Consider the following 27,726-nt stretch of genomic DNA (forward strand, 5'->3'; position numbering starts at 1 on the left):
CGTGACGCATTTGGCCCACGGGCCGACAGTTTGACACTGCTGGTATAGGTGGAAAAGCTTAAGTGGTCTTTTATTCTATTGCTTGGAGTTTACAGATAGGTCAGGTATGGGCACAGATAGGTCAAGGATGGTCCAGTATGGTGAGTGGTTGGGGTGACAAGAGCTGTGTGAAAAGCCAGGACCCTCATATCCAGGGGTGGGCTGCTGGGGGTTCGCAGGGGTTCGGGAGAACCTCTAGCTAAGATTCTGTGCAGTTTGGAGAACCCCCTAATCCCACAACTGGCTGGCCCCGCCCACCCTGCCCCTCCCCTCCCAGCAGTTCCCACGCGGCCCATTTTGGATGCAGGTAAGTGCAGGGCACACACGGTGGCTCGGAGAGGGGGAAAAATGGGTCTACTGGAAGTTCAGGAAGGCTGGAAATGGGCCCGTTTCTGGCCTCCAGAGGGCCTCTGGAGCCTGGGGAGGCCATTTTTGCTCTCTCAGAGGCTCAAGGAAAACCTCTGGAGCCTAGAGAGGGCAAAAATGCGGCCCCCACCATGGTGCAGGAGGCCGACTAGGCCACACCCACCATGGCCACGCCCATCACCAACCGGCCAGAGAACCCCTTGCTAAAATTTTTGAAGCCCACCCCTGCCCACCTCATCCTTTTCATCCAGACCACTCACCATACTGAACCATCCCTGACTTGCCTGTGAACCCCAAACAATAGAGCAAAAGACCATTTAAGCTATTCCACCCCTACTGAATTTGTAAGAGAGAGACTGGCAGAATCAGGGGAGGAGTCAAATGAGGCATAAGCTTAGCATCTCTACATAAGGCGGCACTGAAAAAAAGTGACGTAGGATTTTTTTTTCAAAGTTACAACCTTTGCAGCATCTCCATGATCCAGAGGTGGGTTTCAGCAGGTTCTGACCAGTTCTGGAGAACCGGTAGTGCAAATTTTGAGTAGTTTTGAGAACCGGTAAATGCCACCTCTGTCTGGCCCTACCCCTATCTATTCTCTGCCTCCCGAGTCCCAGCTGATCGGGAGGGAATGGGGATTTTGCAGTATCCTTCCCCTGCCACGCCCACCAAACCATGCCACACCCACCAAGCCATGCCATGCCCACCAAACCACACCCACAGAACTGATAGTAAAAAAAATTGAAACCCACCACTGCCATGATCGTGTGTTCAAAATGATCAGATGCTTGGCAACTGTTTCATATTTATGACCGCTGCTGTGTCCCATGTGATCACCTTTTGCAACCTTTTGACAAGCAAAGCCAATGAGGCAGCCGGATTCGCTTAAAGACTGGGTGACTAAACTGCAGCAATTCACTTAATGACTCTGGCAAGGAAGATCGTAAAATGGGGCAAAACTCGCTTCACAAATGCCTCGCTTAGCAAGACAAAATTTTGGGCTCCGTTGTGTTTGTAAATCGAGGGTGACCTGTACCGTTGAAAGGAACTGCGCTACTCAAAATGAGCAAGAGCTACATTTGAGAGAACTTACATTAGAGGAATTTGAATTGAAAACAAAACAAAATTACATGGAAGAAATCTTTATGTTGAAAAGAAGAAAAGCTGGATGATTTTCCACCTCTGAGAAATTTTCTTCAGCAAATTATATTAAACCGTTCCGCAACTTAATGGAAGACACATCAAAGCCTTTGAACTTTAGAAAGGTAAATAATTAAAATACATATACTTTTAATCCCAGAAAACTTTACCAGATTGGAATATTGCCTTCTTAATGTACATCAGGGGTAGTCAACCTTTTTAAACCTACCTCCCACTTTTGTATCTCTGTTAGTAGTAAAATTTTCTAACCGCCCACCGGTTCCACAGTAATGCGCCGTGTATCGTCATCCGCGCATGCCTCTCGTGCATCATGGATTGGATTTGGGAGGGGGGGCGGCTACCAGCTCTGCTTGTCTGTTACAGCTGGGTGGTGTGGGGGGAGATGCGCGAGCTATTCTGGGACGAGGTTCTTTTGTTTGCGGTCGCACTAGAGCGCCATTTAGTTTCACTTACGTAATATGAACTAAACATATATGCGGGCGATACAAATAGTATATTTTCAGAAATTTAAATTGTCATGGGGAATTTTATGAAAACCTAATGAAAATGTTTTTAAATAATGCTATGAAATTTTTTAAAAAGTCCATTAAATTAAAAAAAAGGAAAGTGCTTCAGTATCGGAAAAAACCCCTACCGCCCACCATGAAAGCTGGAATGCCAACTAGTGGGCGGTAGGGACCAGGTTGACTACCACTGATGTACATGGTAAAAAGACATGGTATTATGTTGATTCACACATCTCTAATAAATCGTAGTCTACCAATTTTTTTGCGGGGGGGGAGGGGGTTTCCTAAGAAATAAATCTGTCCACACAATGTTTTCTAGTTTGAGCGATGAGTGTCAAATCTTTGGGAAAACTGACAAGCAGAAGACAGTGTGTCTTAAACTGGTCCTGAATTTAATTCAGTGTTATTAATGCCTGACAAAATCCATCCAGCTTGGGCTTCTGCTATCAAAGTTATTGCAGATTTGCAATGGTTGCTCTCTATCTTGCTTTTTTCCTTGGTGACCATATTTGCATACACTCATTTTCACTGGAACGACTGAAAATGTTTCCCTTTGAGGTTTGGAGAACTGGAAAATCATATATTTGAAAGGAGCCCCAAAAGTAATCAAGACTCATTGGGCAGTGTTAGGCTTCAAGGTTTAGCAACCGTGGTCTAGATCCTGAAGAATATGTCTGTTGTGAACTAGGCCCAAATATTAAATGCAATCAGTTCAAAAACAAACAGACTTTATTAGAACAGCTGAGAATTACAGTAACTCATTCTCAGCGTAGTCCAAACTAAATCAAAGCAAATTCTTCATAACACAAATCTTTAGTCTTATCACCAACCTTGGTCTAATTAGGCGAATTGCCAAAGGCTTTTCTTGGCAAAAGTTCAAAAGCAGAACACACCGACAAGAAATAAATGCAGCAAGACAAAGAGCAAGGCTAACAACGTTGTTTTCCGGCAAAGAGCCCAAATGCTGTTGCTGGTCTTTTAAGCCTTATGGGAGGGGCCAATCATATCTTGGCCCTATTCCCAAGTCATCATCTTTGCTTTAGCTGCTCCTGCCTTCTGGCAGCTCTTCTCATGCGTGCATTAGGAACAGGCTCCTCCTGTTCCTCTGCCTAACTACTGTCAGCCTCTGGAGGCTCTGGAGTCCATATATCACTCCCAGATGGCCCTGGCCCCATCTCTGCCTTCAACGCAGAGCCCTCATCCAGGACTGCCCTAGTGTTCTCTCCTCCCTCGCTCGGGGGGCACAGACACAACACCCAGCCTACAGGACTGGCCCATGTTCTTCCTCAACCTCATCGCTGTCTGACTCTGTTGCCAGCTCCGCAGGCTGCTGGTGGACCATAACAATGTCTAAAATCTGAAGCCCAATAGATACTGGCCATGGAAGTCTACACCAGTGTAATGTAGACCTGCTTATTTTTTTTTAACAATTGTTTTATACTGCCTTTATTACTTTTATAAATAACTCACAACTCAGCATGGTGAGCATAAGTCATCCTCCTTTCTCCTCACCGGTGAAGTGATTTGGGTTGGGTTGGGTTGGGTCAAGGTCACCCATGCCTAAAATAGAACTAGAACTCATAGTCACCTGGTTTATAGCCTGGTGTTGTGGCCCGCCAGATTCGGAGAGTGTGGAGGTTGGGGAGGAACATGGGCCAGTCCTGGAGTCTGGGGAAGACTCTGACAAGGGCTCTGCGTCAGAGGCAGAGAGGGGGCCCGGGCTGTATGCAGTGGTGGGTTACCCCCGATTCGGACCGGTTCGCAAGACCTGGTAGTAAAACTGGTGGGAGGCTCCGCCCACTGACCTAGACATCATCAGGAAGCTTCTGCGCATGCGCAGAAGAGTGCGCGTGCAGCCCCGTTATGAACCGGTAGTAAAGGTAAGAAGAACCCACCCCTGGCTGTATGACAGGTATCCGTTGCCTTCAGAGTCAGACATCAGTGAGGCAGATGAACAGCTGGAGCATGTTCCCAGTTGTGCACATGTGCAGAGTTGCCAGACAAAGGGAACAGCTAAGGAACAAGGGTTGACTTGGGAGTAAGGCCACAGGTGGACGATGAAAGGCCGCTCCCAGAGGGAATAAAAGAGGAGCGAAAGGGGAGTGGAGTTTGCAGGAGACAATTAGTCTATTTCTGCATTCTTGCCAAATATTGCAGCGTTTGAAAGATATCGGCCTGGCCGCTCTTCAAGCCTGATAAAGGTCGGTAATTGTGAACTATCTTGAAAGACTGTGGGAGAGGAAAGACTTTGCTGGAGAAGAATTCACTGCCAATTAAATAAAAGGGGTTTATCGGGAGAAGAACTTGGCTTTGTGCTGCTAGGGAAGCCTAGGTCAGAACACCTGGTGCCTTAACCATTAGATCAAACTGGCTCTCCATAGATATAAATATAATAGTATATCTTTTGTGTTCCTTCTGATACTGAAGATATAATACCGTTCCATCTCTTGACAAACTTCTGTCGAACTATTGCTAAGAAGTTATATCCACCAGGGTAGGTTGCTTCCACCCATCCTCTATCTCAAGAACCTTTCCCTAAAGTTTACTTTCTTCTTGCAAATTTTCTTGCAAGAAGAAACCTTTCTTTTTGCAAATTTAATCTAATAATTTGGGTCATGTACCCTTCAGAAACCGAGAAACCATTCCACCCTATTAAGTTAAGGATTCAGAACATTGTTCCTTCCCTTGCTAAGCCCCTGTGATGTCTGAGAGAACACCTGCTAACCCAACCTCCCCTTCATGGATGAAAAAGGGATCAAATCTTACGAGGGTACCAAATCACGTCCCATTTTCAACAAGCATGTTAAAATCTTGTAAGGACTGAGATTGCTAACTCAGCTGACCAGGGGTGAAATGCTCCCGGTTCAAACTGGATCACCCAATCTGGTAGCGATGGCAGCGGGTGGTTCGGAGAACCGGTAGCAAAAATCCCTGCCCCCCTCCCCTGCCCAGCTGAGCCATGTGATCATCAGAGGTTTTTTTTTTTTTTTTTACTTTTAAAAGCATTTTTTCTTCGGTCGAAAAAATTCTTTTAAAAGTTAAAAAAAAGCCTCTGATGATCGCATGGCTCAGCTGGGATCATCAGAGGCTTTTAAAAGCATTTTTTTCTACAACCTCTTCGGCTGAAGAGGTTGTAAAAATGCTTTTAAAGGGTTCTGGCAATCAGGCAACTCAACTGGGATCGTCAGAACCCTTTAAAAGCATTTTTTCTACAACCTCGTTGGCCGAAGAGGTTGTAGAAAAAATGCTTTTAAAAGGCTCTGACGATCCCAGCTGAGTTGCCTGATCATCAGAGACTTTTTTTTTCCTTTTAAAGGCAAAAAAATGCTTTTAAAAGAAAAGAAAAGGTTCTGACGATCAGGCAACTCAGCTGGGATCGTCAGAGGAGCCTTTTAAAAGCATTTTTAAACCATCTCTTTGGCCGAAGAGGTTGTAGAAAAAATGCTTTTAAAAGTAAAGAAAAAAAATTGGCCACGCCCACCCAGTCACATTACCCCCCCTCCCCACCAAGCCACGCCCACAGAACCGGTAATTACAAATTTTACATTTTACCACTGGAGCTGCCCCTTTCAAATAGTTGGGGTGCCCGCCCATTCCATCGCACAAGATTGCACGCTGCAAATTCCTTGTGTGTCCAATCACACTTGGCCAATAAAAATTCTATTCTATTCTATTCATTTGAAAAGATGCCTGGCTTCTTATTATTTAAACAAGATCTTACTTTATTTCTTCACTGCGTTTACCTAGGACTAAGAATACCAAATTGTTTTCCCTGCAGGACCGCATGTCTAGGCCAGGGGGGGTCAAACTCGATTTCATTGCATCACAGTTGTATTTGACCTCGGAGGGGGGATGGGCGTGGCCAGGATGGGCTCCCGAGCTCCGTTTTCGGCTGCGACGGCCTCTTGCAACCCTTTGCCGATCTCTGTTTTTGCTTGGCAGAGGCTGGTCCTTCACTGTTTTCAGGGTGGCTCCGCGGGCCAGATCTGAGTTTGACACCCTTGCGCTAGGCCAGGGGTGTCCAAACTTGGTCCAAAAGTCTTAAAGGGACCAAGTTTGGACACCCCTGCGCTAGGCCCTTCACCATCATTATTCTGTTTAATCAAAGATGGGCCATATCTCTAGATCTATCTCTGATCTCTACTTTGACAATTACAGAGAAGTTGAGCATTCTTTTGAAATGTTAGTGCACATACCGCCCGCATTGAAAGCTGGGCAGGATTGCCAGACTGACTCATTCATTCAAAAACTCAGAGATAACCATGCAATGGGTCATAGCAGTAAATTACTTCTCTAAAGAAAGCAGGGTAAGTTTTGGGGGATTTACCTTTCTCATAGCTGTACCTCCTTGGCGCTCGGCAGCAGAGCTGGCATACCTGCAAAGAGATCATGGAAGAAAAGATGTCAAAAAGACAAACTGAATGAATAATAAATGCCGTTTCTACTGGTTACAGTGACCGGTTGCAGAAATACCTTCTGCCTCTATGAACTATCAACTATCTCTCATTGCTCATGCAAGTTTTAGCACCAGAGGATCAATAAACAATGATTCAGAATCATTTGGCTTTTTGGCAAGAACTGGACAACCCGCCAAAGTCATTCCGTTACTTGAAAAAAGAGGTTTGTTGGGAAGTGGATTTTTTGAAGTCTTTAGGATTCTAGCTTGGAAAGTAACACAAATGGACTGGACGGATGGAGGGAATTCAGTCCCAGAAATGTGAGGCTATAACATATGAATAATGGTTGCAGGAACTGGATATATAAAATAGAATAGAATAGCATTCTTTATTGGCCAAGTATGATTGGACACAAAAGGAATTTGTCTTGGTGCATACGCTCTCAGAGTACATAAAATAAAAGATACGTTCATCAAGAATCATAAGGTACAACACTTAATGATAGTCATAGGGAAATAGTCAATATAAATCTAAAGGATACCAGCAACAAAGTTGTAGTCATACAGTCATAAGTGGGAGGAGTGGTTGATAGGAACAATGAGAAGATTAATAGTAATGAGACTTAGTAAATTATTTGACAGTGTTGAGGGAATTATTTGTTTAGCAGAGGAATGGCGTTCGGGTAAAAACTGTCCTTCTATCTAGTTGTTCTGGTGTGCAGTGCTCTATAGCATCGTTTTGAGGGTAGGAGTTGAAACAGTTTATGTCCAGGATGCGAGGGGTCTGTAAATATTTTCACAGTCCTCTTTTTGACTTGTGCAGTATATAGGTCCTCAATGGAAGGCAGGTTAGTAGTAATATATATCTAGCTTAATGAGAAGAAGGACTAGGGGTGAAGTGATAGCAGTCTTCCAATATTTAATGGGCTGCCACAAAGAAGAGGGGTTCAGGCAGGGGTGAAATCCAGCAGGTTCTGAAGAACCGGTAGCGGAAATTTTGAGTAGCTCAGAGAACCAGCAAATACCACCTCTGGCTGGTCCCAGAGTGGGGTGGGAATGGAGATTTTGCAATCTCCTTCCCACAGAAGTGGGGAGGGAATGGGGATTTTGCAGTATCCTTCCCTTGCCACGCCCACCAAGCCATGCCCACCAAGCCACGCCCACCAAGCCACACCACACCCACCAAGCCACGCCCACAGAACCGGTAGTAAAAAATTTTTTGGATTTCACCACTGGCTTCAGCCTATTCTCCAAAGCATCCAAGGATGGGACGAGAAGTTAGGGATGGAAGTTTATCAAAGAGAGATCCAACCTAGGATCTAGCTAGACAGCGAGAACATTTAACCAGTGGAACGGCTTGCCTCTAGAAGTTGTGGGTGCTCCAACACTGGAGGTTTTTAAGAAGAGATTGGGCAACCATTTTCTGAAAACAGTGTAGGGCCTCCTGCTTGAGCAGGGGTTTGGATCAGAAGACCTCCAAGGTCCCCCTATCAACTCTTCTAACCAGTTACGTTGTGGATACTCCATGACTGGTGACTTTTAAGAAAAGATTGAATAACCATGTATGGCGTAGGGCTCTCTTGCTTCAGCAGAGGATTGGACTAGAAGATCTTCAAGGTCCCTTCCAATAGTGTTATTCTGTTTATATCACCCTCACCTTTTTGGAGGACTTGAGTGAAACCTATAGCTCACTCCTTATATGGTACATAACACCCACCTCAAAATATTTAGGCATATAGCCCATAGAGGCTTCAAACTGGCCACTCAACAGTTCAGTGGATTTAAGGTTCAGATAGAGTTTTGGGTTGTCAAACCTCAAAACTCTATCGATGAATGCAGCTATGGGAGACGGGACTGGAAATAGGAGGAGGCAGAACTGTCAGGGTTCATGGTAAGTCCATGACATAGTAAACAGCAGAAGAACCAAGTTCTACATCTCATATCAAACCTTTGGCTTGTCTAGCTTAGTTGAGTTCAAGTCCTGTCAGGGTTTCAGGGAATGTCTCTACTTTTGAGTAGGCAAAAGAGGAAACTGAAGCAGGAACAATGGGCCACAGTCCCTCTTTCTCTCAGCTCTATATACTATATATACCTGTATATATATATATATATATATATATATATATATATATATATATATATATATATATATATATATATATATATATTTATAATTAAATATATCCACATATACATATCTATCTATCTATCTATCTATCTATCTATCTATCTATCTATCTATCTATCTATCTATCTATCTATCTATCTATCTACTATATATATGTATATATATATCTATATACCTGTATACTGCACGAATCAAGAAGAGGGCCGTGAAAATATTTGCAGATCCCTCGCAACCTGGACATAAACTGTTTCAACTCCTACCCTCAAAACGACGCTATAGAGCACTGCACACCAGAACAACTAGACACAAGAACAGTTTTTCCCCGAAGGCCATCACTCTGCTAAACAAATAATTCCATCAACACTGTCAAACTAGTTACTAAGTCTGCATTATTATTAATCTTCTCATCGTTCCCATCACCAATCTCTTTCCACTTATGACTGTATGACTATAACTTGTTGCTGGCAATCCTTATGATTTATATTGATATATTGACCATCAATTGTGTTGTAAATGTTGTACCTTGATGAACATATCTTTTCTTTTATGTACACTAAGAGCATATGCACCAAGACAAATTCCTTGTGTGTCCAATCACACTTGGCCAATAAATTCTATTCTCAGCTTACTTCACCTCACAGGATTGTTGTTATGGGGAAAATAGGAGGAGAAAGGAGTATTAAGTATGTTCGATGCTTTGTGTTATTTATAAAAATAATAAAGGCAGGATCAAAATAAATAAATATATAGTTCTCAATTCTAACCCTGCTTTGTTGACTATAAAACACCAAGACCTCTAGAGCCTTTGCTTGTTCAACTTTTTATTTCCTCTTGTGGTCAACCAAAGACTAATCTCACAAGGAGGATACAAGCAATAGCACTTCCCCAACATTGTGACTTAATAATGGGCGTCCAGAGCATGTTGTTGAGCTCTTAGGTTCATATACGACCACTGTGATTATCTTCTGACATCTTCATCTCTCAGAATTTCCAGGCCCTCTTTAAAGTCGCCCAAGCTGCCTACCACTATGTTCTCTGCTCTAGAAATACACATTTTGTCTGGATTGCCTACACCTCAATTTCTGGATTCTATTTATAACCCGTTCTAGAACCCTCCATCAGCTTTTTTTTTTAACTTGCCTTTTTCTCTTCTTCTTAAAACGAGAAGGAAAACTTTTGAGGCGCCCAATTATTTCAGAAAGGTCTACATTCTGGTTTTCGACAATGTAGGGAATGCTTCATATATATCTAAGCAGGGCTGGGCTTCAAAAATTTTACCAAGGGCTTCTCTGCCCGGTTGCTGGTGGGCGAGGCCATGGTGGGCATGGCCTAGTCAGCCTCCTGCACCACAGTTTTGCCCTCCCTGAGCTCCGGAGGCTTTCCTCAAGGCTCTGGGAGGGCGAAAACTGCCTCCCCAGGCTCCGGAGGCCCTCTGGAGGTCTTCCTGCACTTACCTGCATCCAAAACGTGGGGACTCCTGGGAGAGGAGGGGAGGGGTGGGCAGGGCCAGCCAGGAGTGGGATTTGCGGGATTCTCCGAATGGTACAGAATCTTAGCTAGAGGTTCTCCCGAACCCTTGCCAACCCCCAGCAGCCCTCCCTGTCTATATTCTGGTTTTTGATGATTTAGGGAATGCTTAAAGTGTGTTGAACTTCAAAGGCCTAGGATGAGTTTTATTTCATATATATCAAAATGTCTGTCTCTGTCTCTATCTACGGCACTGAAAATTAATGATTTTGCTGTCAAATTTTGGCAGACTAATCATGAATAAAGGCGCCACAAAGCGTGAACTTTGTCCGCCTGTATCTCTGAAAGCTGCTGAGATTTTTCGTACCCTCCAGGCTTGGTGCGGTGGGTTTCTCCTAATTCTAAGCATTGCTCTAACTAATCGGAAACTTGTCAGTTCCAATGCTTCTCCTCATTTTTTACGATCAGTGCCCATCTGGACAAAATCCTGCTGAGGCAAAGGTTGATTCTGTGTTGTGAAACCAGAATACAGAACTGAATTCTTGCAAGAGAATCACGCGGCTGTTTGCTTTTCCTATCGAGAAATCCCTGTTTAGATTGTCCGTTGACCTAATCAACCGCTACTATAGAATGTGTCCACGAATAATTTCAGACAGCCTGGTTTTCCCTTGAGAGCAGATCAGCATATGGAAACTACAGGTCTTAAACAAACTTGAGGAATTACACTGGGTTTGTACAATGTGACAATCTAGGTAAAAACAGGACTGGCTATTTTGTGGTTAAGTCTTAGAGAAAACTCAGTTGTTGTCTTATCATGTGGTATGAAGCAGACCGTCTTGATGTCTATGGAGATTTTCAAGCATCCAGGTCATGGTTGTCCCAAAAGTGCTTTTTCCAAAAGGCAGCTGGACTTTCCTTCCTTCCTTCCTTCCTTCCTTCCTTCCTTCCTTCCTTCCTTCCTTCCTTCCTTGACTCTCTGATTTCCTCCCTCCCTCTCTCCCTCCCCCTCTTCTTTCTTTCTTTCTTTCTTTCTCTTTCTCCCTCTGATTTGCTCCCTCCCTCCCTCCTTTCTTCTTTCTTTCTTTCTTTCTTTCTTTCCTTCTTTCTTTCTTTTTCTTTCTTTCTTTCTTCTTTTTCTGTCTCTTTGATTTCCCCCCTACCTCCCCCCCTTTCTCTTTCTTTCTTTCTTTCTTTCTTTCTTTCTTTCTTTCTTTCTTTCTTTCTTTCTTTCTTTCTTTCTTTCTTTCTCTCTCTTTGATTTCCCCCTACCTCCCCCTTTCTCTTTCTTTCTTTCTTTCTCTTTCTCCCTCTGATTTGCTCCTCCCTCCTCCCTCCTCCCTCCCTTTTCCTGACAGCTTGAATAATCAGTCAGTGAAATGACTTGCCTCAGAGGTTGTGGGAGTTCCAGCATTGCCATTTTAAGAAAAGATTGAATAACCATGTATGGCGTAGGGCTCTCTTGCTTCAGCAGAGGATTGGACTAGAAGATCTTCAAGGTCCCTTCCAATAGTGTTATTCTGTTTATATCACCCTCACCTTTTTGGAGGACTTGAGTGAAACCTATAGCTCACTCCTTATATGGTACATAACACCCACCTCAAAATATTTAGGCATATAGCCCATAGAGGCTTCAAACTGGCCACTCAACAGTTCAGTGGATTTAAGGTTCAGATAGAGTTTTGGGTTGTCAAACCTCAAAACTCTATCGATGAATGCAGCTATGGGAGGCGGGACTGGAAATAGGAGGAGGCAGGACTGTCAGGGTTCATGGTAAGTCCATGACATAGTAAACAGCAGAAGAACCAAGTTCTACATCTCATATCAAACCTTTGGCTTGTCTAGCTTAGTTGAGTTCAAGTCCTGTCAGGGTTTCAGGGAATGTCTCTACTTTTGAGTAGGCAAAAGAGGAAACTGAAGCAGGAACAATGGGCCACAGTCCCTCTTTCTCTCAGCTCTATATACTATATATACCTGTATATATATATATATATATATATATATATATATATATATATATATATATATATATATATATATATATATATATATATATATATATATATATATATATATATATATACACATTATATATAATTATATATATACACATATACATATCTATCTATCTATCTATCTATCTATCTATCTATCTATCTATCTATCTATCTATCTATCTATCTATCTATCTATCTATCTACTATATATATGTATATATATATCTATATACCTGTATACTGCACGAATCAAGAAGAGGTCCGTGAAAATATTTGCAGATCCTGCAACCTGGACATAAACTGTTTCAACTCCTACCCTCAAAACGACGCTATAGAGCACTGCACACCAGAACAACTAGACACAAGAACAGTTTTTCCCCGAAGGCCATCACTCTGCTAAACAAATAATTCCATCAACACTGTCAAACTAGTTACTAAGTCTGCATTATTATTAATCTTCTCATCGTTCCCATCACCAATCTCTTTCCACTTATGACTGTATGACTATAACTTGTTGCTGGCAATCCTTATGATTTATATTGATATCTTGACCATCAATTGTGTTGTAAATGTTGTACCTTGATGAACATATCTTTTCTGTTATGTACACTGAGAGCATATGCACCAAGACAAATTCCTTGTGTGTCCAATCACACTTGGCCAATAAAAATTCTATTCTATTATATATATATCTATATACATATCTATCTATCTATCTATCTATCTATCTATCTATCTATCTATCTATCTATCTATCTATCTATCTACTATATATATATCTAAGCAGGGCTGGGCTTCAAAATTTTACCAAGGGCTTCTCTGCCCGGTTGCTGGTGGGCGAGGCCATGGTGGGCATGGCCTAGTCAGCCTCCTGCACCACAGTTTTGCCCTCCCTGAGCTCCGGAGGCTTTCCTCAAGGCTCTGGGAGGCGAAACTGCCTCCCAGGCTCGGAGGCCCTCTGGAGGTCTTCCTGCACTTACCTGCATCCAAAACGTGGGGACTCCTGGGAGAGGAGGGAGGGGTGGGCAGGGCCAGCCAGGAGTGGGATTTCTATTCTCAGCTTACTTCACCTCACAGGATTGTTGTTATGGGGAAAATAGGAGGAGAAAGGAGTATTAAGTATGTTCGATGCTTTGTGTTATTTATAAAAATAATAAAGGCAGGATCAAAATAAATAAATATATAGTTCTCAATTCTAACCCTGCTTTGTTGACTATAAAACACCAAGACCTCTAGAGCCTTTGCTTGTTCAACTTTTTATTTCCTCTTGTGGTCAACCAAAGACTAATCTCACAAGGAGGATACAAGCAATAGCACTTCCCCAACATTGTGACTTAATAATGGGCGTCCAGAGCATGTTGTTGAGCTCTTAGGTTCATATACGACCACTGTGATTATCTTCTGACATCTTCATCTCTCAGAATTTCCAGGCCCTCTTTAAAGTCGCCCAAGCTGCCTACCACTATGTTCTCTGCTCTAGAAATACATTTTGTCTGGATTGCCTACACCTCAATTTCTGGATTCTATTTATAACCGTTCTAGAACCCTCCATCAGCTTTTTTTAACTTGCCTTTTTCTCTTCTTCTTAAAACGAGAAGGAAAACTTTTGAGGCGCCCAATTATTTCAGAAAGGTCTACATTCTGGTTTTCGACAATGTAGGGAATGCTTCATATATATCTAAGCAGGGCTGAGCTTCAAAAACTTTAGCAAGGGCTTATCTGCCCGGTTGCTGGTGGGCGTAGCCATAGTGAGTATGGCCTAGTCAGCCTCCTTTACCACAGTTTTGCCCTCCTGAGCTCCGGAGGCTTTCCTCAAGGCTCTGGGAGGCGAAACTGCCTCCCAGGCTCCGGAGGCCCTCTGGAGGTCTTCCTGCACTTACCTGCATCCAAAACGTGGGGACTCCTGGGAGAGGAGGGGAGGGGTGGGCAGGGCCAGCCAGGAGTGGGATTTGCGGGATTCTCCGAATGGTACAGAATCTTAGCTAGAGGTTCTCCCGAACCCTTGCCAACCCCCAGCAGCCCTCCCTGTCTATATTCTGGTTTTTGATGATTTAGGGAATGCTTAAAGTGTGTTGAACTTCAAAGGCCTAGGATGAGTTTTATTTCATATATATCAAAATGTCTGTCTCTGTCTCTATCTACGGCACTGAAAATTAATGATTTTGCTGTCAAATTTTGGCAGACTAATCATGAATAAAGGCGCCACAAAGCGTGAACTTTGTCCGCCTGTATCTCTGAAAGCTGCTGAGATTTTTCGTACCCTCCAGGCTTGGTGCGGTGGGTTTCTCCTAATTCTAAGCATTGCTCTAACTAATCGGAAACTTGTCAGTTCCAATGCTTCTCCTCATTTTTTACGATCAGTGCCCATCTGGACAAAATCCTGCTGAGGCAAAGGTTGATTCTGTGTTGTGAAACCAGAATACAGAACTGAATTCTTGCAAGAGAATCACGCGGCTGTTTGCTTTTCCTATCGAGAAATCCCTGTTTAGATTGTCCGTTGACCTAATCAACCGCTACTATAGAATGTGTCCACGAATAATTTCAGACAGCCTGGTTTTCCCGCACGGGGAGCAGATCAGCATATGGAAACTACAGGTCTTAAACAAACTTGAGGAATTACACTGGGTTTGTACAATGTGACAATCTAGGTAAAAACAGGACTGGCTATTTTGTGGTTAAGTCTTAGAGAAAACTCAGTTGTTGTCTTATCATGTGGTATGAAGCAGACCGTCTTGATGTCTATGGAGATTTTCAAGCATCCAGGTCATGGTTGTCCCAAAAGTGCTTTTTCCAAAAGGCAGCTGGACTTTCCTTCCTTCCTTCCTTCCTTCCTTCCTTCCTTCCTTCCTTCCTTCCTTGACTCTCTGATTTCCTCCCTCCCTCTCTCCCTCCCCCTCTTCTTTCTTTCTTTCTTTCTTTCTCTTTCTCCCTCTGATTTGCTCCCTCCCTCCCTCCTTTCTTCTTTCTTTCTTTCTTTCTTTCTTTCCTTCTTTCTTTCTTTTTCTTTCTTTCTTCTTTTTCTGTTCTTTGATTTCCCCTACCTCCCCCTTTCTCTTTCTTTCTTTCTTTCTTTCTTTCTTTCTTTCTTTCTTTCTTTCTTTCTTTCTTTCTCTCTCTCTCTCTCTCTCTCTTTGATTTCCTCCCCCCTCCCTCCCTCCCTCTCTCCTTCCTTCCTTCTTTCCTTCCTTCCTTCCTTTCTTTCTTTCTTGTCTCTCTAATTTCCTCCCTCCCTCCCTCTCTCCCTCCCCCTCCTCCCTCTTTCTTTCTTTCTTTCTTTCTTTCTTTCTTTCTTTCTTTCTTTCTTTCTTTCTTTCTTTCTTTCTTTCTTCTTTCTTTCTCTTTCTCTCTCTCTCTCTTTGATTTCCTCCCCCCCTCCCTCCCTGTCTCATTCCTTCTTTCCTCCCTCCCTCCCTCCCTCCCTCCCTCCCTCCCTCCCTCCCTTTTCCTGACAGCTTGAATAATCAGTCAGTGAAATGACTTGCCTCCAGAGGTTGTGGGAGTTCCAGCATTGCCATTTTTAAAGAAAAGATTGGACAACTATTTGTCTGAAATGATATAGCATTTCCTGTTTCAGCAGTGGGTTGGGCATTCTTGACGAATGTATCTTTTCTTTTTTATGTACGCTGAGAGCCTATGCACCAAAGACAAATTCCTTGTGTGTCCAATCACACTTGGTCAATAAAGAATTCTATTCTATTCTATTCTATTCTATTCTATTCTATTCTATTCTATTCTATTCTATTCTATTCTATTCTATTCTATTCAGAGGTGGGCTTCAGCAGGTTCTGACCAGTTCTGGAGAACTGGCAGCGGAAATTTTGAGTAGTTTGGAGAACCGGTAAATACCACCTCTGACTGGCCCCACCCCCATCTATTCTCTGCCTCCCGAGTCCCAGCTGATCGGGAGGAAATGGGGATTTTACAGTAACCTTCCCCTGCCATGCCCACCATGCCACATCCACAGAACCGGTAGTAAAAATTTTTGAATCCCACCATTGATTCTATTCTATTCTATTCTATTCTATTCTATTCTATTCTGTTCTGTTCTGTTCTGTTCTGTTCTGTTCTGTTCTGTTCTGTTCTATTCACAATGCTTTTGAGAAGAAAGGCGATGGAGATTTATAAAGCTATATACAGTACACGATAGGGTCAGAGTGGACGTAGTAAAGCTTTTATTTCCCTTTTGCAATGTCTGTTACTCAAGGTCATCCCTTGAAGCTGGGTGATAAGAGGTAAAGTAACACCTTGCACAGCCCAAAGATGGGATTCCGTTTAAGTTCTCAACGCGCGTGAACTTAATACTCTGCGATCCGGCTCCTGCGCTCTTCATTTCACAGCTCCTGCAGGGATCCACGCATCCTACCTAAACTGCAGAAGCCATTTCAGAACCTGTATCAAATCTAGAAAGCTGCTGGACTTTGACTTACCATTTCGGTGCAGGGCACAGCTGCACGCTGAGCCAGAAGGATCCAACCCCCCCCCCCACCAAAAAAACCCCTCTTTTCCTCTCTCTGTTTTTTTTCCCTGGCATTATTGGCCTAAGCAGCAGGAGAGCCAGCTCGCTGCTGATTTGGCTATGACCAGGCATTTGTTCAAGGTCAGCAGTTTGAAACGTCGTCGTAGGAGAAAACCTCAGCTGTGACTGAAAAAGCCTCTCTTGACTTCCTGCTGGCTTTTGGACTGAGCCCTGCTGAGCAAAAAGGCCAAAGGAAGCAGCACGCTCCTAGCTGAACAAAAGAGGAAGCCATCAGGTTTGCATCAAGCCGATTTAGAAACTCACGCTTGGTCTGCTGATTCAAGAAATAAAAAAGACAGGTTCCTCAACCCACAAGGGAGAAACTTTGAAAGCAGGCAGTGTGATACGGCCGGTGTGGCAAAATTGCTCCAGGTGTTGTGACCCCAGGCCCTAGTAGGTAGTAGGAAACTCAGTCAGTGAAAAAAATAAACAAACTTTATTCGAACAGCTGAGAATTACTTCATTCCCAGCATAAGTTCAACTAAATTAAAGCAAATTCCTCCCAACACAGGTTCCTCAGTCCTATTGGAAAACTTGGTCCAATTAGGCAAACTGCCAAAGGCCTTTCTTGGCAAACATTCAGAAGTCACAGATACAAAAATAAATGTAAGACGTAGACGTAGACGAAGCAGAAGATGAAGCTACCAATGTTGTTTTCCGGCAAAGCCCAAACGCAGTTGCTGGTCTGTTTTAAGCTTTATGGGAGGGGCCAATCATCTCTTGGCCTTACTCCCGAGTCGTCCTCTTTGCTTGAGCTGCTCTTGCCTTCTGACAGCTCTTCTCATGCGTGCATTAGGAACAGGCTCCTCCTGTTCCTCTGCCTCACTACTATCAGTCTCTGGAGGCTCTGTAATCCACACCTCATTTCCCGATGGCCCTGGCCTCACCTCAGCCTCATCGCTGTCTGACTCCGTTGCCAGCTCCGCAGGCTGCTGGCAGCCCACAACACCAGGTGGCATCTGAGGATGGACTTTTTAATCCTTGAAACATAATTTGCAACCGTGGTGAATAGCTGAACTTGAAGCATAGTTTTTGTAGTACAAAAACTACACTGACTATCTAACGTGGGTTTATTTATATTTTAAATTTGCTTTTTTTTTCAGATGCATTGCTAATAATTTGCTGTAATCCTTAACTTTCAAGAAAAGCCTCTCTTCCAGAAATCAGGATGAGCATTTGATACATGACAGATAACAGTTTAAATTTTAGCTGCTCTTAAGCCACCATAATCATTGAGCATTGAGTAAACCATGACTTGGAGATCTATGGAGATTCTCAGTCAGAATAACCTGGCCTAATCTCTGACAAAGGATGGAAGAAAGAAACTACCTGAAGAAATATCCCAAAGGTACTTTTTCAAGAAGTAACTGGACTTTCTGAGGTTTTTTTTTTTTTTGGAAGGTATTTTGCTTCTCATTCAAGAAGCTTCTTCAGCTCTGACTGGATGGTGGGGAATGGAAAGATTTCTACTCCTTGCAGACAGCTGCACATTTGCATCCTTTTAGAGAGTCATTGAGGCCACTTGGAGGTTTATATGTGTCCTCAGGGTCACCTGAGTCAGGGGTCTCCAACCTTGGTCCCTTTAAGACTTGTGGACTTCAACTCCCAGAGTTCCTCAGCTAGTTTTGCTGGCTGAGGGGCTCTGGGAGTTGAAGTCCACAAGTCTTAAAGGGGCCAAGGTTGGAGACCCCTGACCTGAGTGGTGCAAATGGGTGTGGAGCCTTCTTGGAACTGCTCAAAGGACTGCATTGTAGACTAGAGATAGATGATGTCGTATCCCTCCCCCTCTGTTGAGAGAGGGCTGTTCAATTTTGATATCAATGGCATCTTTGATGCCTCTTTCAAACCAGCGGTCCTCTCTGTCCAAAATGTGGACTTTGTTATTTTTCAAAAGAGTGGCCTGTGTCTTTTAAGTGCAGGTGGACTGCCGAATCTAGCCCTGATGTGTTTGTTAGTCCTGTTTTGGCCTTTACCGTTATGCCAAGGTACAAATTGGATTGCAAGCAATTGATGGCATTGTTGGATTATAAGCAACGGATGGGCTTGTAACATCCATCGCTCCCCACGTCACAGCTGAGAGCAAGATGTTGAGCCAATTTGTATATACCATAAATTGGTCCCTTTCACAGCTTTTTTTTTTCTTCCCCCAGTAGCGTGAACCCATCCGTTTGCAGGCAGACCGGTATAATCAATATTTTTTGGCACTTCTCCACCAGCCTCAGAGCTGCGTGCCATGATAATTAGCCGCACAAATGTGGAGCCACATGCTGCTGTGGGAATTTATCAATAATTGCACTGCAGGGTAACTGCTCATCACAGATCTCCACGCCGTGGTTGGCGTTCTCAGCAGTTATGTCTACAGTGTAGAACTTCAACAAAACAGATGTCCCATCAGAGGGAACGCAGCTGGGATGAAGGTTCTTCCAACTGGGAGTTGACTCTGAGCCAGGTCTTCCTTTGGCCAAAGAAGGTGAAGGTCAGAGTGATCTCACCACAAGAATAGAAAGATAACTAATGGAGTAGGAAGAACAGAGTGATGTGACCGAGGCCCAAGTAGTGATTACCAAACACAATTCAAGTCCGGAACAAACTTAGTTTATTAAAACAGCGGAGAATGAATTCATTCTCAGCTTTAGTCCAAAACAAATTCTTCGACCTTATCACCAACCTTTGATGTCTTTGGCAACCTGCCAAAGGCTTTTCTTGGCAAAACCCCCACAAAGTTCAAGAGATGCTGATAAGAAGCAATGGAATCAATGTTGCTTTTCTACAAAGAACCCAACGATTCGTTGCTGTTCTTTTAAGCCTTATGGGAGGGGTCAATCATCTTCTGGCCTTGCTCCTGAGTTGTCCTTTTTGCTTGAGCTGCTCTTGTCTTCTGGCAGCTCTTCTCATGTGTGCACTAGGAACAGGCTCCTCCTGTTCATCTGCCTCTCTGCTGTCTGCCTCTGGAGGCTCCGGAGTCCGTGCATCACTTCCAGATGGCCCTGGCCCTCTCTCTGCCTCCGATGCAGAGCCTTCATCCAGGCCTTCCCCTGACTCCAAGACTGGCCCATTGTCCTCCCCAGCTTCCTCACTGTCCGACTCCGCTGTCAGGTCCGCAGGCTGCTGGCGGACCACAACACTGAGCAACTATATCTAGGCTGCTATTTGGTTGGTGACTGTACACTTTAATAAGCTACAAACTCAAGGAACCATAACATAGCAGTAGAGAGGTATAGAACTCTCTCTTTGCTTTTATCTAATGGTCAGTTTGGTGTAACGGTTCATGTGTAGGCTAGAAACCAAATGATTGTGAGTTCTAGTCTTGCCTTGGGCACAAAGCCAGCTGGGTGACCTTGACCCAGGCACTTTTTCTCAGTCCTAGGAAGGAAGCAATGGCAAGCCACTTTTGAAAAACTTTGCTAAGAAAACTGCAGGCACTTGGTCTCTGAGAATCAGGCATGATTGGTCATCTCGATTTTTGTAGACCAGATATTATAACCAGAGAATCCAAAATTCTAGGAAATTCCTGGACGTGCGGCGTTTACATGAATCAGCTATCAATAGACACAGAGACAAATCACATTTACAGACTATTCAGAAGAAACAATTAAAAAAAAAACTAGGAAACAAGTGGAAAGACTGCAACACATCCCCTCCAGCAACCAACACTCGCTCCAAACTTGAGCAACCGCTTGGTTGCTCCAAACTTGAGCAACCGCTCCAAACTTGAGTCCAGAAAATATGATTTCAGTAACAGAGTTGTAAATGCCTGGAATGTACTACCTGACTCTGTGGTTTCTTCCCCAAACCCCCAAAACTTTAACCTTAGACTGTCTACTGTTGACCTCACCCCATTCTTAAGAGGTCTATAAGGGGCGTGCATTAGCGCACCAGCATGCCCACCGTCCCTGTCCTAATGTTTCCTCTATTTGTATCTATTTTACGTAGCCAATCCATGTTTATACTTATATATTATATAGAATAGAATAGAATAGAATAGAATAGAATAGAATAGAATAGAATAGAATAGAATAGAATAGAATAGAATAGAATTTTTTATTGGCCAAGTGTGATTGGACACACAAGGAATTTGTTTTGGTGCATATGCTCTCAGTGTACATAAAAGAAAAGATATCTTCATCAAGGTACAACATTTACAGTACAAATTATGGTCAATATATCAATATAAATCATAAGGATTACCATTACATTATTTAATACATACTTGACAAAAAATAAATAAATAAAATAAAATAAAAAGGAAACACACACACCCCTACTAAAACTGGAAGGATAACCTACAATCAATCTATCTACCATCCATCCATCATCTATCTATCTATCTATCTATCTATCTATCTATCTATCTATCTATCTATCTATCTATCTATCTATCTATCTATCTATCTATCTATCTATCTATCTAAAAGCGAAAACCACTCATGCATCATCATAAAATCTCCAGAACCGTAAAGCCTACAAACTGGAAATTTGCCACATATGTTCCTCTTGGCTTCTAGGTGCTCACTAAGAAATGTTTTTTTGAAATGACCATCAGAGCATTAGTATTTCCTTTATTATTATAACACGCTCTAATGCTAATTAGTTAAGACGTTCTACTCCCCCTCCCAACTTGAAAATAACTTTGGAGGGAATGGGACAGCATAGAACAGGCTTTTGTGGGGCAAAGCTCATGGAGAGAAGGGGCTAGAAAGCCTGAGGGAGAGAAGGAGATAGGATAGGAGACATTTCTGTGGGGCAAGGCTGAGGGAGAGAAGGGGAGAGGAGAGGCTTCTGTAGGACAAGCCTCATGGAGAGAAGGGGCTAGAAAACCTGAGCGAGAGAAGGGGAAAGGAGAGGCTTCTGTGGGGCACGCCTCATGGAGAGAAGGGGCTAGAAAACCTGAGGGAGAGAAGGGGAGAGGATAGGAGACATTTCTGTGGGGCAAGGCTGAGGGAGAGAAGGAGCTAGAAAGCCTGAGGGAGAGAAGGGAAGAGGATAGGAGACGTTTCTGTGGGGCAAGGCTGAGGGAGAGAAGGGGAGAGGAGAGGCTTCTGTGGGCATGCCTCATGGAGAGAAGATGCTAGAAAGCCTGAGGAAAAGAAGGGGATAGGATAGAAGATGTTTCTGTGGGGAAAGGCTGAGGGAGAGAAGGGGAGAGGCTAGGGGAGGATTCAAGCTATAAGTGTCAATTTATCAAGCCCGATCACATGGTTTCATAGCAAAGCACGGGGGTCCAACTAGTACTATACATAAAAACAAGCAACAAACCCTACTCCCACTCCCACTGAGGCTGTTACCTAGTTAGGTTAATGAAATGTTTGCAAGCAAACAGCCAAGCTCCAAATGCACAAAGAACTCCACAGCTCAACCCTAAGCCATAGAGATTCTTTTCTATGGGGAATACCTTGCCTGGTCCATTGGAGAAGGTTCTAGCAGGCTATGATGGATCAAAGTATTAGACCAGTGATGGCGAACCATTTTGGCACCAAGTGCCGAAAAGGGAGCACGAACGCGAGAGTCTGGGCTGCAAACAGGAAGTGGAGCTGCCCAGGGTGCATGCGCACGGCCAAAAATGAACTTCTGGTTTCAGTTACTGAACTTCCGGTTTCAGCTAGCTACTCTTCCGGGTTTCTGGCACGCACGCGTGCATGACAATCAGCTGGCCAGTGCGCACGCTCACGCAGAAAAACGGAAGACCAGTTCTTCCAGTTTCCGGCACTGCCACATGCAAAAAGACCAGCAGATTGTCGCGCATGCATGTGCGTCAGAAACCTGGAAGACAAACAGGTGATGCCGTGCATGCCAGGCAACGTGGCTGCCTGTGCCACTTTGGGCACGCATGCCATAGGTTCGCCATCACGGTATTTGACTCTCTACCTCTGTTTATACTGCAATGGTTCAGTTCAGGGGTGAAATGTAAAATTTGTTACTACTGGTTCTGTGGGCGTGGCTTGGTGGGGGCGGTAATGTGACAGGATGGACGTGGCCAACTTTTTTTTTTTTTTTTACTTTTAAAAGCATTTTTTCTACAACCTCTTTGGCTGAAGAGGTTGTAAAAAAAAAAGCTTTTAAAAGGCTCCTCTGGTGATCCCAGCTGAGTTGCCCGATCGCCAGAGGAGCCTTTTAAAAGCTTTTCTACAACCTTCAGCAAGAGGTTGTAGAAAAAAATGCTTTTAAAGGGTTCTAACGGTCCCAGCTGAGCCGCATGATCATCAGAGGCTTTTTAAAAAACTTTTAAAAGCATTTTTTCGGCCGAAGAAAAAATGCTTTTAAAAGTAAAAAAAACCAAACCTCTGACGATCGTGCGGCTCAGCTGGGGCTGGGGGGAGGGGGGGAGGGATTTTTGCTACAGGTTCTCCGAACCACCTGCCACCATCACTACCGGATTGGCCAATCCGGTCCGAACCGGGAGTATTTCACTCCTGGTTCAGTTGCATGGAAAAGAATTTTCTTCAATGGAAGACCAGATGAGGGATGTTGCTGACAGCAAGAAACTCTTGGAAGGTGAGTGAGTTGTGTGCATCAGGTAGATTTACAAGGTGTGCTTACAAACCTCACAATGATCCGACTGCTATGTTCAAAGCAGGCAACCGTTGCTCATTCATTGGAGCATCTACCCGGTGAACAATCCAACCCAGACTCCAGTCCTTTCAAATAAACGCACCAAGGCCTTAGTAAAGGTAAACATTTCCATAATTACTATGCCTGGTTTCTCCTATTTGCACAATTCTAATTAGGAGTGGAAATGAAAGAATAAAATGACTTGTTTCATTTAAATAACACAGCAGGGGGGTGGGGGGGCTCAGCCTCATTCATAATCCCAGGCGGAGGTTGTTTTGTCTCCACAGCTCCTTGAGAAGGTAATTTACAATTCCCATTAAAGAAATAGCACAAGACTGTAGGAAGTCAGGAACAAGATAGCCAGAAATGGTTTTTGTCACCACTCAAGGGCAAGCAAACCTGACTGAAAGGAACACGCAGGTGCTTTGATCACAAAGATTATATTAAAATTGCAAGAAAATTGCGATCAATCAGTCCAGCTCCAATGCACATGTACATGTGTCGCCCGCTGGCCAGCTGGTCTTTGGGTCTCTGCTGCGCATGCACAGAGGGTGGGGCACATGTGGGGTGCGTGCGTGGTGCCCCCGCACCCCATTTTGGCTTCCAGATTGGTGCAGGAGGCCTTCCAGGCCCAAAACGGGGCAACCATGCCCCGTTTTGGGCCTGGAAAACCTCCTGCACCAACCTGGAAGCCAAAACGGGGTGCGGAGGCGCCGCGCACACACCCACGCATCTGTTGTGCCTCGCCTGCCCTCCTCTCCGCAGCTGGGCCCCTCCCATCTCCTGCTATCTGAGCCAGAGTCTGATTATGAAGAGGTATGGCCTGGCATGTCTGCAGCCCCCAGCCCTGGCACCATGCCCGGACAGAATGAGCAAACAAACCTCCCTCCTACAGCATGTGAGCACGAAGCCAGCCACGAGCTAGATTGCCGGCAGCAGAGCAGGAGGACGGAAAGACACATGGACGGATCCCCACTTCCGGAGAATGGAGAGGCGACGTCAGCAAAAGGAAGGGAGGGGCAGGCCTGGATAAGTGCTGAGTCATGGAGCCACACCCCATGGCCTATATAAAGGATCTGCTTTTTGGCATTCCTTGAGTCAAGCAAAGTCTCATCTGGTTGCTGAAGTCACACCTTGGATTCCTGCCTGCCCTGAGAACTCTGACAGGAATTTGGCAAAGCTGCAGAGGCTTCGTGGCCACGCTTGATACAGACTTCCCAGACCCGGCCATCGGAGGAGGAGTGGGACATGACAGCATCCTGTTTTGGGTCTGGAAGGCCTCCTGCACCAACCTGGAAGCCAAAAATGGGCAAGGGGGAGGCGGGGTGGATGCAGGGGGTTGTGCACACATATGTGGGGGTGGGGGGAGTGTGGGGGTTTCCATGCACATCACGGGGCATGGTGCACGCATTTCATTATGGGTGCGGGTACGCAGGTGTGGTGTCACGCTGTCGCGCATGCGCTTTTGGCATGCAACAACAAAAAGGTTAGCCATCACTGGGCTAGACATAGCTAGCTTCCCTCAAACGTTCATCATACGTTTAGCCTCCAGAGCCCTGATCGTTTTTGTTGCTCTTCTCTGCACACTTGCCAGGGTCTTTCAACATCTTTTGTGTGACCAGGAGCTGGATGCCCTAGTCTAAGTGTGGCCTCACCAGTGTGGTATAAAGTGGTACAATCGGTCCTTGACTTACAAGAGTTCATTTAGTGAACCGTTCAAACTTACAACACCATTGAAAACAGTGACTTATGACAGAGGTGGTATTTAGCCGGTTCGTACCGCTTCAGGCGAACTGGTAGCGGTGACTTCAGGTGGGTGCCTTCCCGGACATAATGCTGTCATATTTAGCCACATTTTTGAGGCCGGCCACATGCACGGAAGGCACGCAGACGAGCAAAGTGCATGCACGGAAGGCTGGGTTCATGTGCAGATGGCGCGCGCTTGTGAAGCATGCTTGTATGCACAGGGCGAACCAGTGGTAAGAATATTGGTAAACCCACCGCTGCTTTTGACTATTTTTCACTCTTCCAACTATTTCAACATCTCCAAGATCAGACCATCAAACTTTGGATGCTTGGTGACTGGTTTCTATTTATGACGGTTGCGGTGTCCCGCATTCCTGTGATCCCCTTTTACGACCTTTGGACGAGCAAAGTCAATCGGATCCATTACAACTGTGTTACTAACTGAAGCGATTCACTTAACAACCGTGGCAAGGAAGATTGTAAAATGGAGCAAAACTCACCAAACAACTCTTTTGCTTAGCCACAGAGTTTTTGGGGTCAATCGTGGCCGTAAGTCAAGCACTAGCCTGTACTATCACTTCGCCTTCCTGTATGGGTTATGAGAAGGTTATTATGGGTCATGAGAAGGTTATGTGATCAGATAGTAGCTTATCTAGCCTCTTTCCTTTCCTGCTGAAGGTAAATTCGGATTTTGCTATCCGACGACCTTCGCTTCGGTTCCCTTCTCTTCATTTTGCTTAATGTTCCACCTGACAAAATGCCTGAGGAAACTCAGACGGCTCGGCTATCCCCTCGGAGAATTTAAACCTGCCAAGAAATCAGATATAGCCATAAAAGCTAAAACTTGGCCTGACAAACTATCCATCATGGCCTCTTTTTCCACCCCCTCTTTTCATCTTCTGATACCGAGAGTAAGGAGCAACATCCCGCCGACAGCCGACAACAGCCTTCGATCCCAGATGCTTTTCTTTCTGAGTTAATGGATCGAGGATTTGACTGCATTTCATTTGAAAGGAACGACACAGCTGGGGTTTTATAAAGGGCAAGCCGACAGTCCAAACGCATCACCCTCAAAATTTCATTTTTTCACGTCTTGCAGAGATGGAAGGGGAGCAGTAAATGAAATATCCCGCAGAAATAAATAAAACAAGTCCTCTTGGTCGGTTCCCTGTGCATGTCCCTGGAGAAATGCCGAAGCTATAGGGAATGTGTTTGCCAATCTCGAAAAGATAAAGATTTCTTTTACAGCATACAGAAAGCTGGAATTAATCAGGTGTATCAATACAACTGATACAATACAATGGAGGTAGTGTCAGATTTTATTTTCCTGGGCTCCATGATCACCGCAGATGGGGACTGCAGCCAAGAAATTAAAAGACGCTTCAGAGGTGGGTTTCAGCAGGTTCTGACCAGTTCTGGAGAACTGGTAGCAGAAATTTTGAGTAGTTCAGAGAGTCAGTAGTAAAATTTCTGCCTGGCCCTGCCCCCATCTATTCTCTGCCTCCCAAGTCTGAACTGATTGGGAGGAAATGAGGATTTTGCAATAACCTTCTCCTGGAGTGGGGTGGGAATGGAGATTTTACAGTATCCTTCCCTTGCCACGCCTACCAAGCCACACCCACAGAACCGGTAGTAAAAAATTTTGAAACCCACCACTGAGACACTTGCTCCTGAGGAGGAAAGCTATGGCAAATATAGACAGCATACTAAAAAGCAAAACAAAAGTGCGTATAGTCAAGGCGATGGTTTTCCCAGTTGCAATGTATGGCTGTGAAAGTTGGACCATAAGGGAAGCTGAGGGCCAAAGAATTGAGGCCTTTGAACTATGGTGCTGAAGAAGACTCCTGCGAGTCCCTTGGTCTGCAAGGCGATCAAACCGGTCAGTCCTAGAGGAGATCAACCCTGACTGCTCTTTAGAAGGCCAGATCCTGAAGATGAAACTCAAATGAGAAGGAAGGACTCCCTGGAGAAGAGCCGAGTACTGGGAATGATTGAGAGCAAAAGAATAAGAGGATGGCAGAGAACGAGGTGGCCGGATGGAGTCACTGAAGCAGTCGGTATGTCAGCTTTGCAAGGAACGCTGACATGGTATGAGCTTAAATGGACTCCAGAGGATGGTAGAGGACAGGAAGGCCTGGAGGAACATTGTCCATGGGGTCACGATGGGTCGGACACGACTTTGCAACTAACAACAACAACATCAATACAACCAGGGGGAATTGACTCTATTTCTTATTGCACAGTGTTAAATTTTTTTTTTTTATTCAAAAGGTTTTACAGAAAATTTTTCCCCCCCTTTCCCCCCACCTCCCCTCCCCCTCCCTTCACAACCCCCCTCCCCCCCCGACTTCCTGGAACGAGCACAAGGTATAGTTAAAAATAAAAGCACAGTGTTAAATTTGATTTGATCTTATTTATGGCTTCTGAACATGAGAACTTGCACATACGTTTCCTAATAGATGCCTTGATGCAGTTTAGAGTAGCATACACAACATTGTACCATAGCAATAGCTATAGTATTTAGACTTATTTACCACTAGTAGGAGAACAAGGTTTTTTTTTTTTTTGCCTAAAGTGTTCTATAAAATTACTTCCATCATCTCTGAAATAAATGATAGACTAGACTTTATCCATCGATTCATTTTATTCAAGATGCTCAGGATTTACTGAGAGCAAGATATCATTCCTACTAAAGCTGTTAAAGAAACATATTAAGCTGAAAGATTTATATGATCTGAAGTGCAACCAGAGTAACTCATTCCATCTTGTTAGACTCCAAAATAGCACTAGAACTACCAAAGGCACTTAGACTTATATACCGCTTTACAGTGCTTTACAGCCCTCTCTAAGTGGTTTACAGA

The 27,726-nt window shown here is 44.3% G+C and overlaps 1 protein-coding gene across 1 annotated transcript in view; it reads right to left on the bottom strand.

The window, feature by feature from the left end:
* Nucleotides 1-27,726, bottom strand: part of LOC131183866 (connector enhancer of kinase suppressor of ras 2-like) — a 436,268-nt gene that overhangs the window by 40,515 nt on the left and 368,027 nt on the right. Inside the window, exon 15 of the mRNA XM_058154608.1 lies at nt 6,397-6,445. Coding sequence (XP_058010591.1) covers nt 6,397-6,445 — 49 coding nt within the window. The remainder of the gene's footprint in view (nt 1-6,396; nt 6,446-27,726) is intronic.

The sequence above is a fragment of the Ahaetulla prasina genome, chromosome 11 (assembly GCF_028640845.1).
Source record: "Ahaetulla prasina isolate Xishuangbanna chromosome 11, ASM2864084v1, whole genome shotgun sequence".
NCBI classification, from domain to species: domain Eukaryota; kingdom Metazoa; phylum Chordata; class Lepidosauria; order Squamata; family Colubridae; genus Ahaetulla; species Ahaetulla prasina.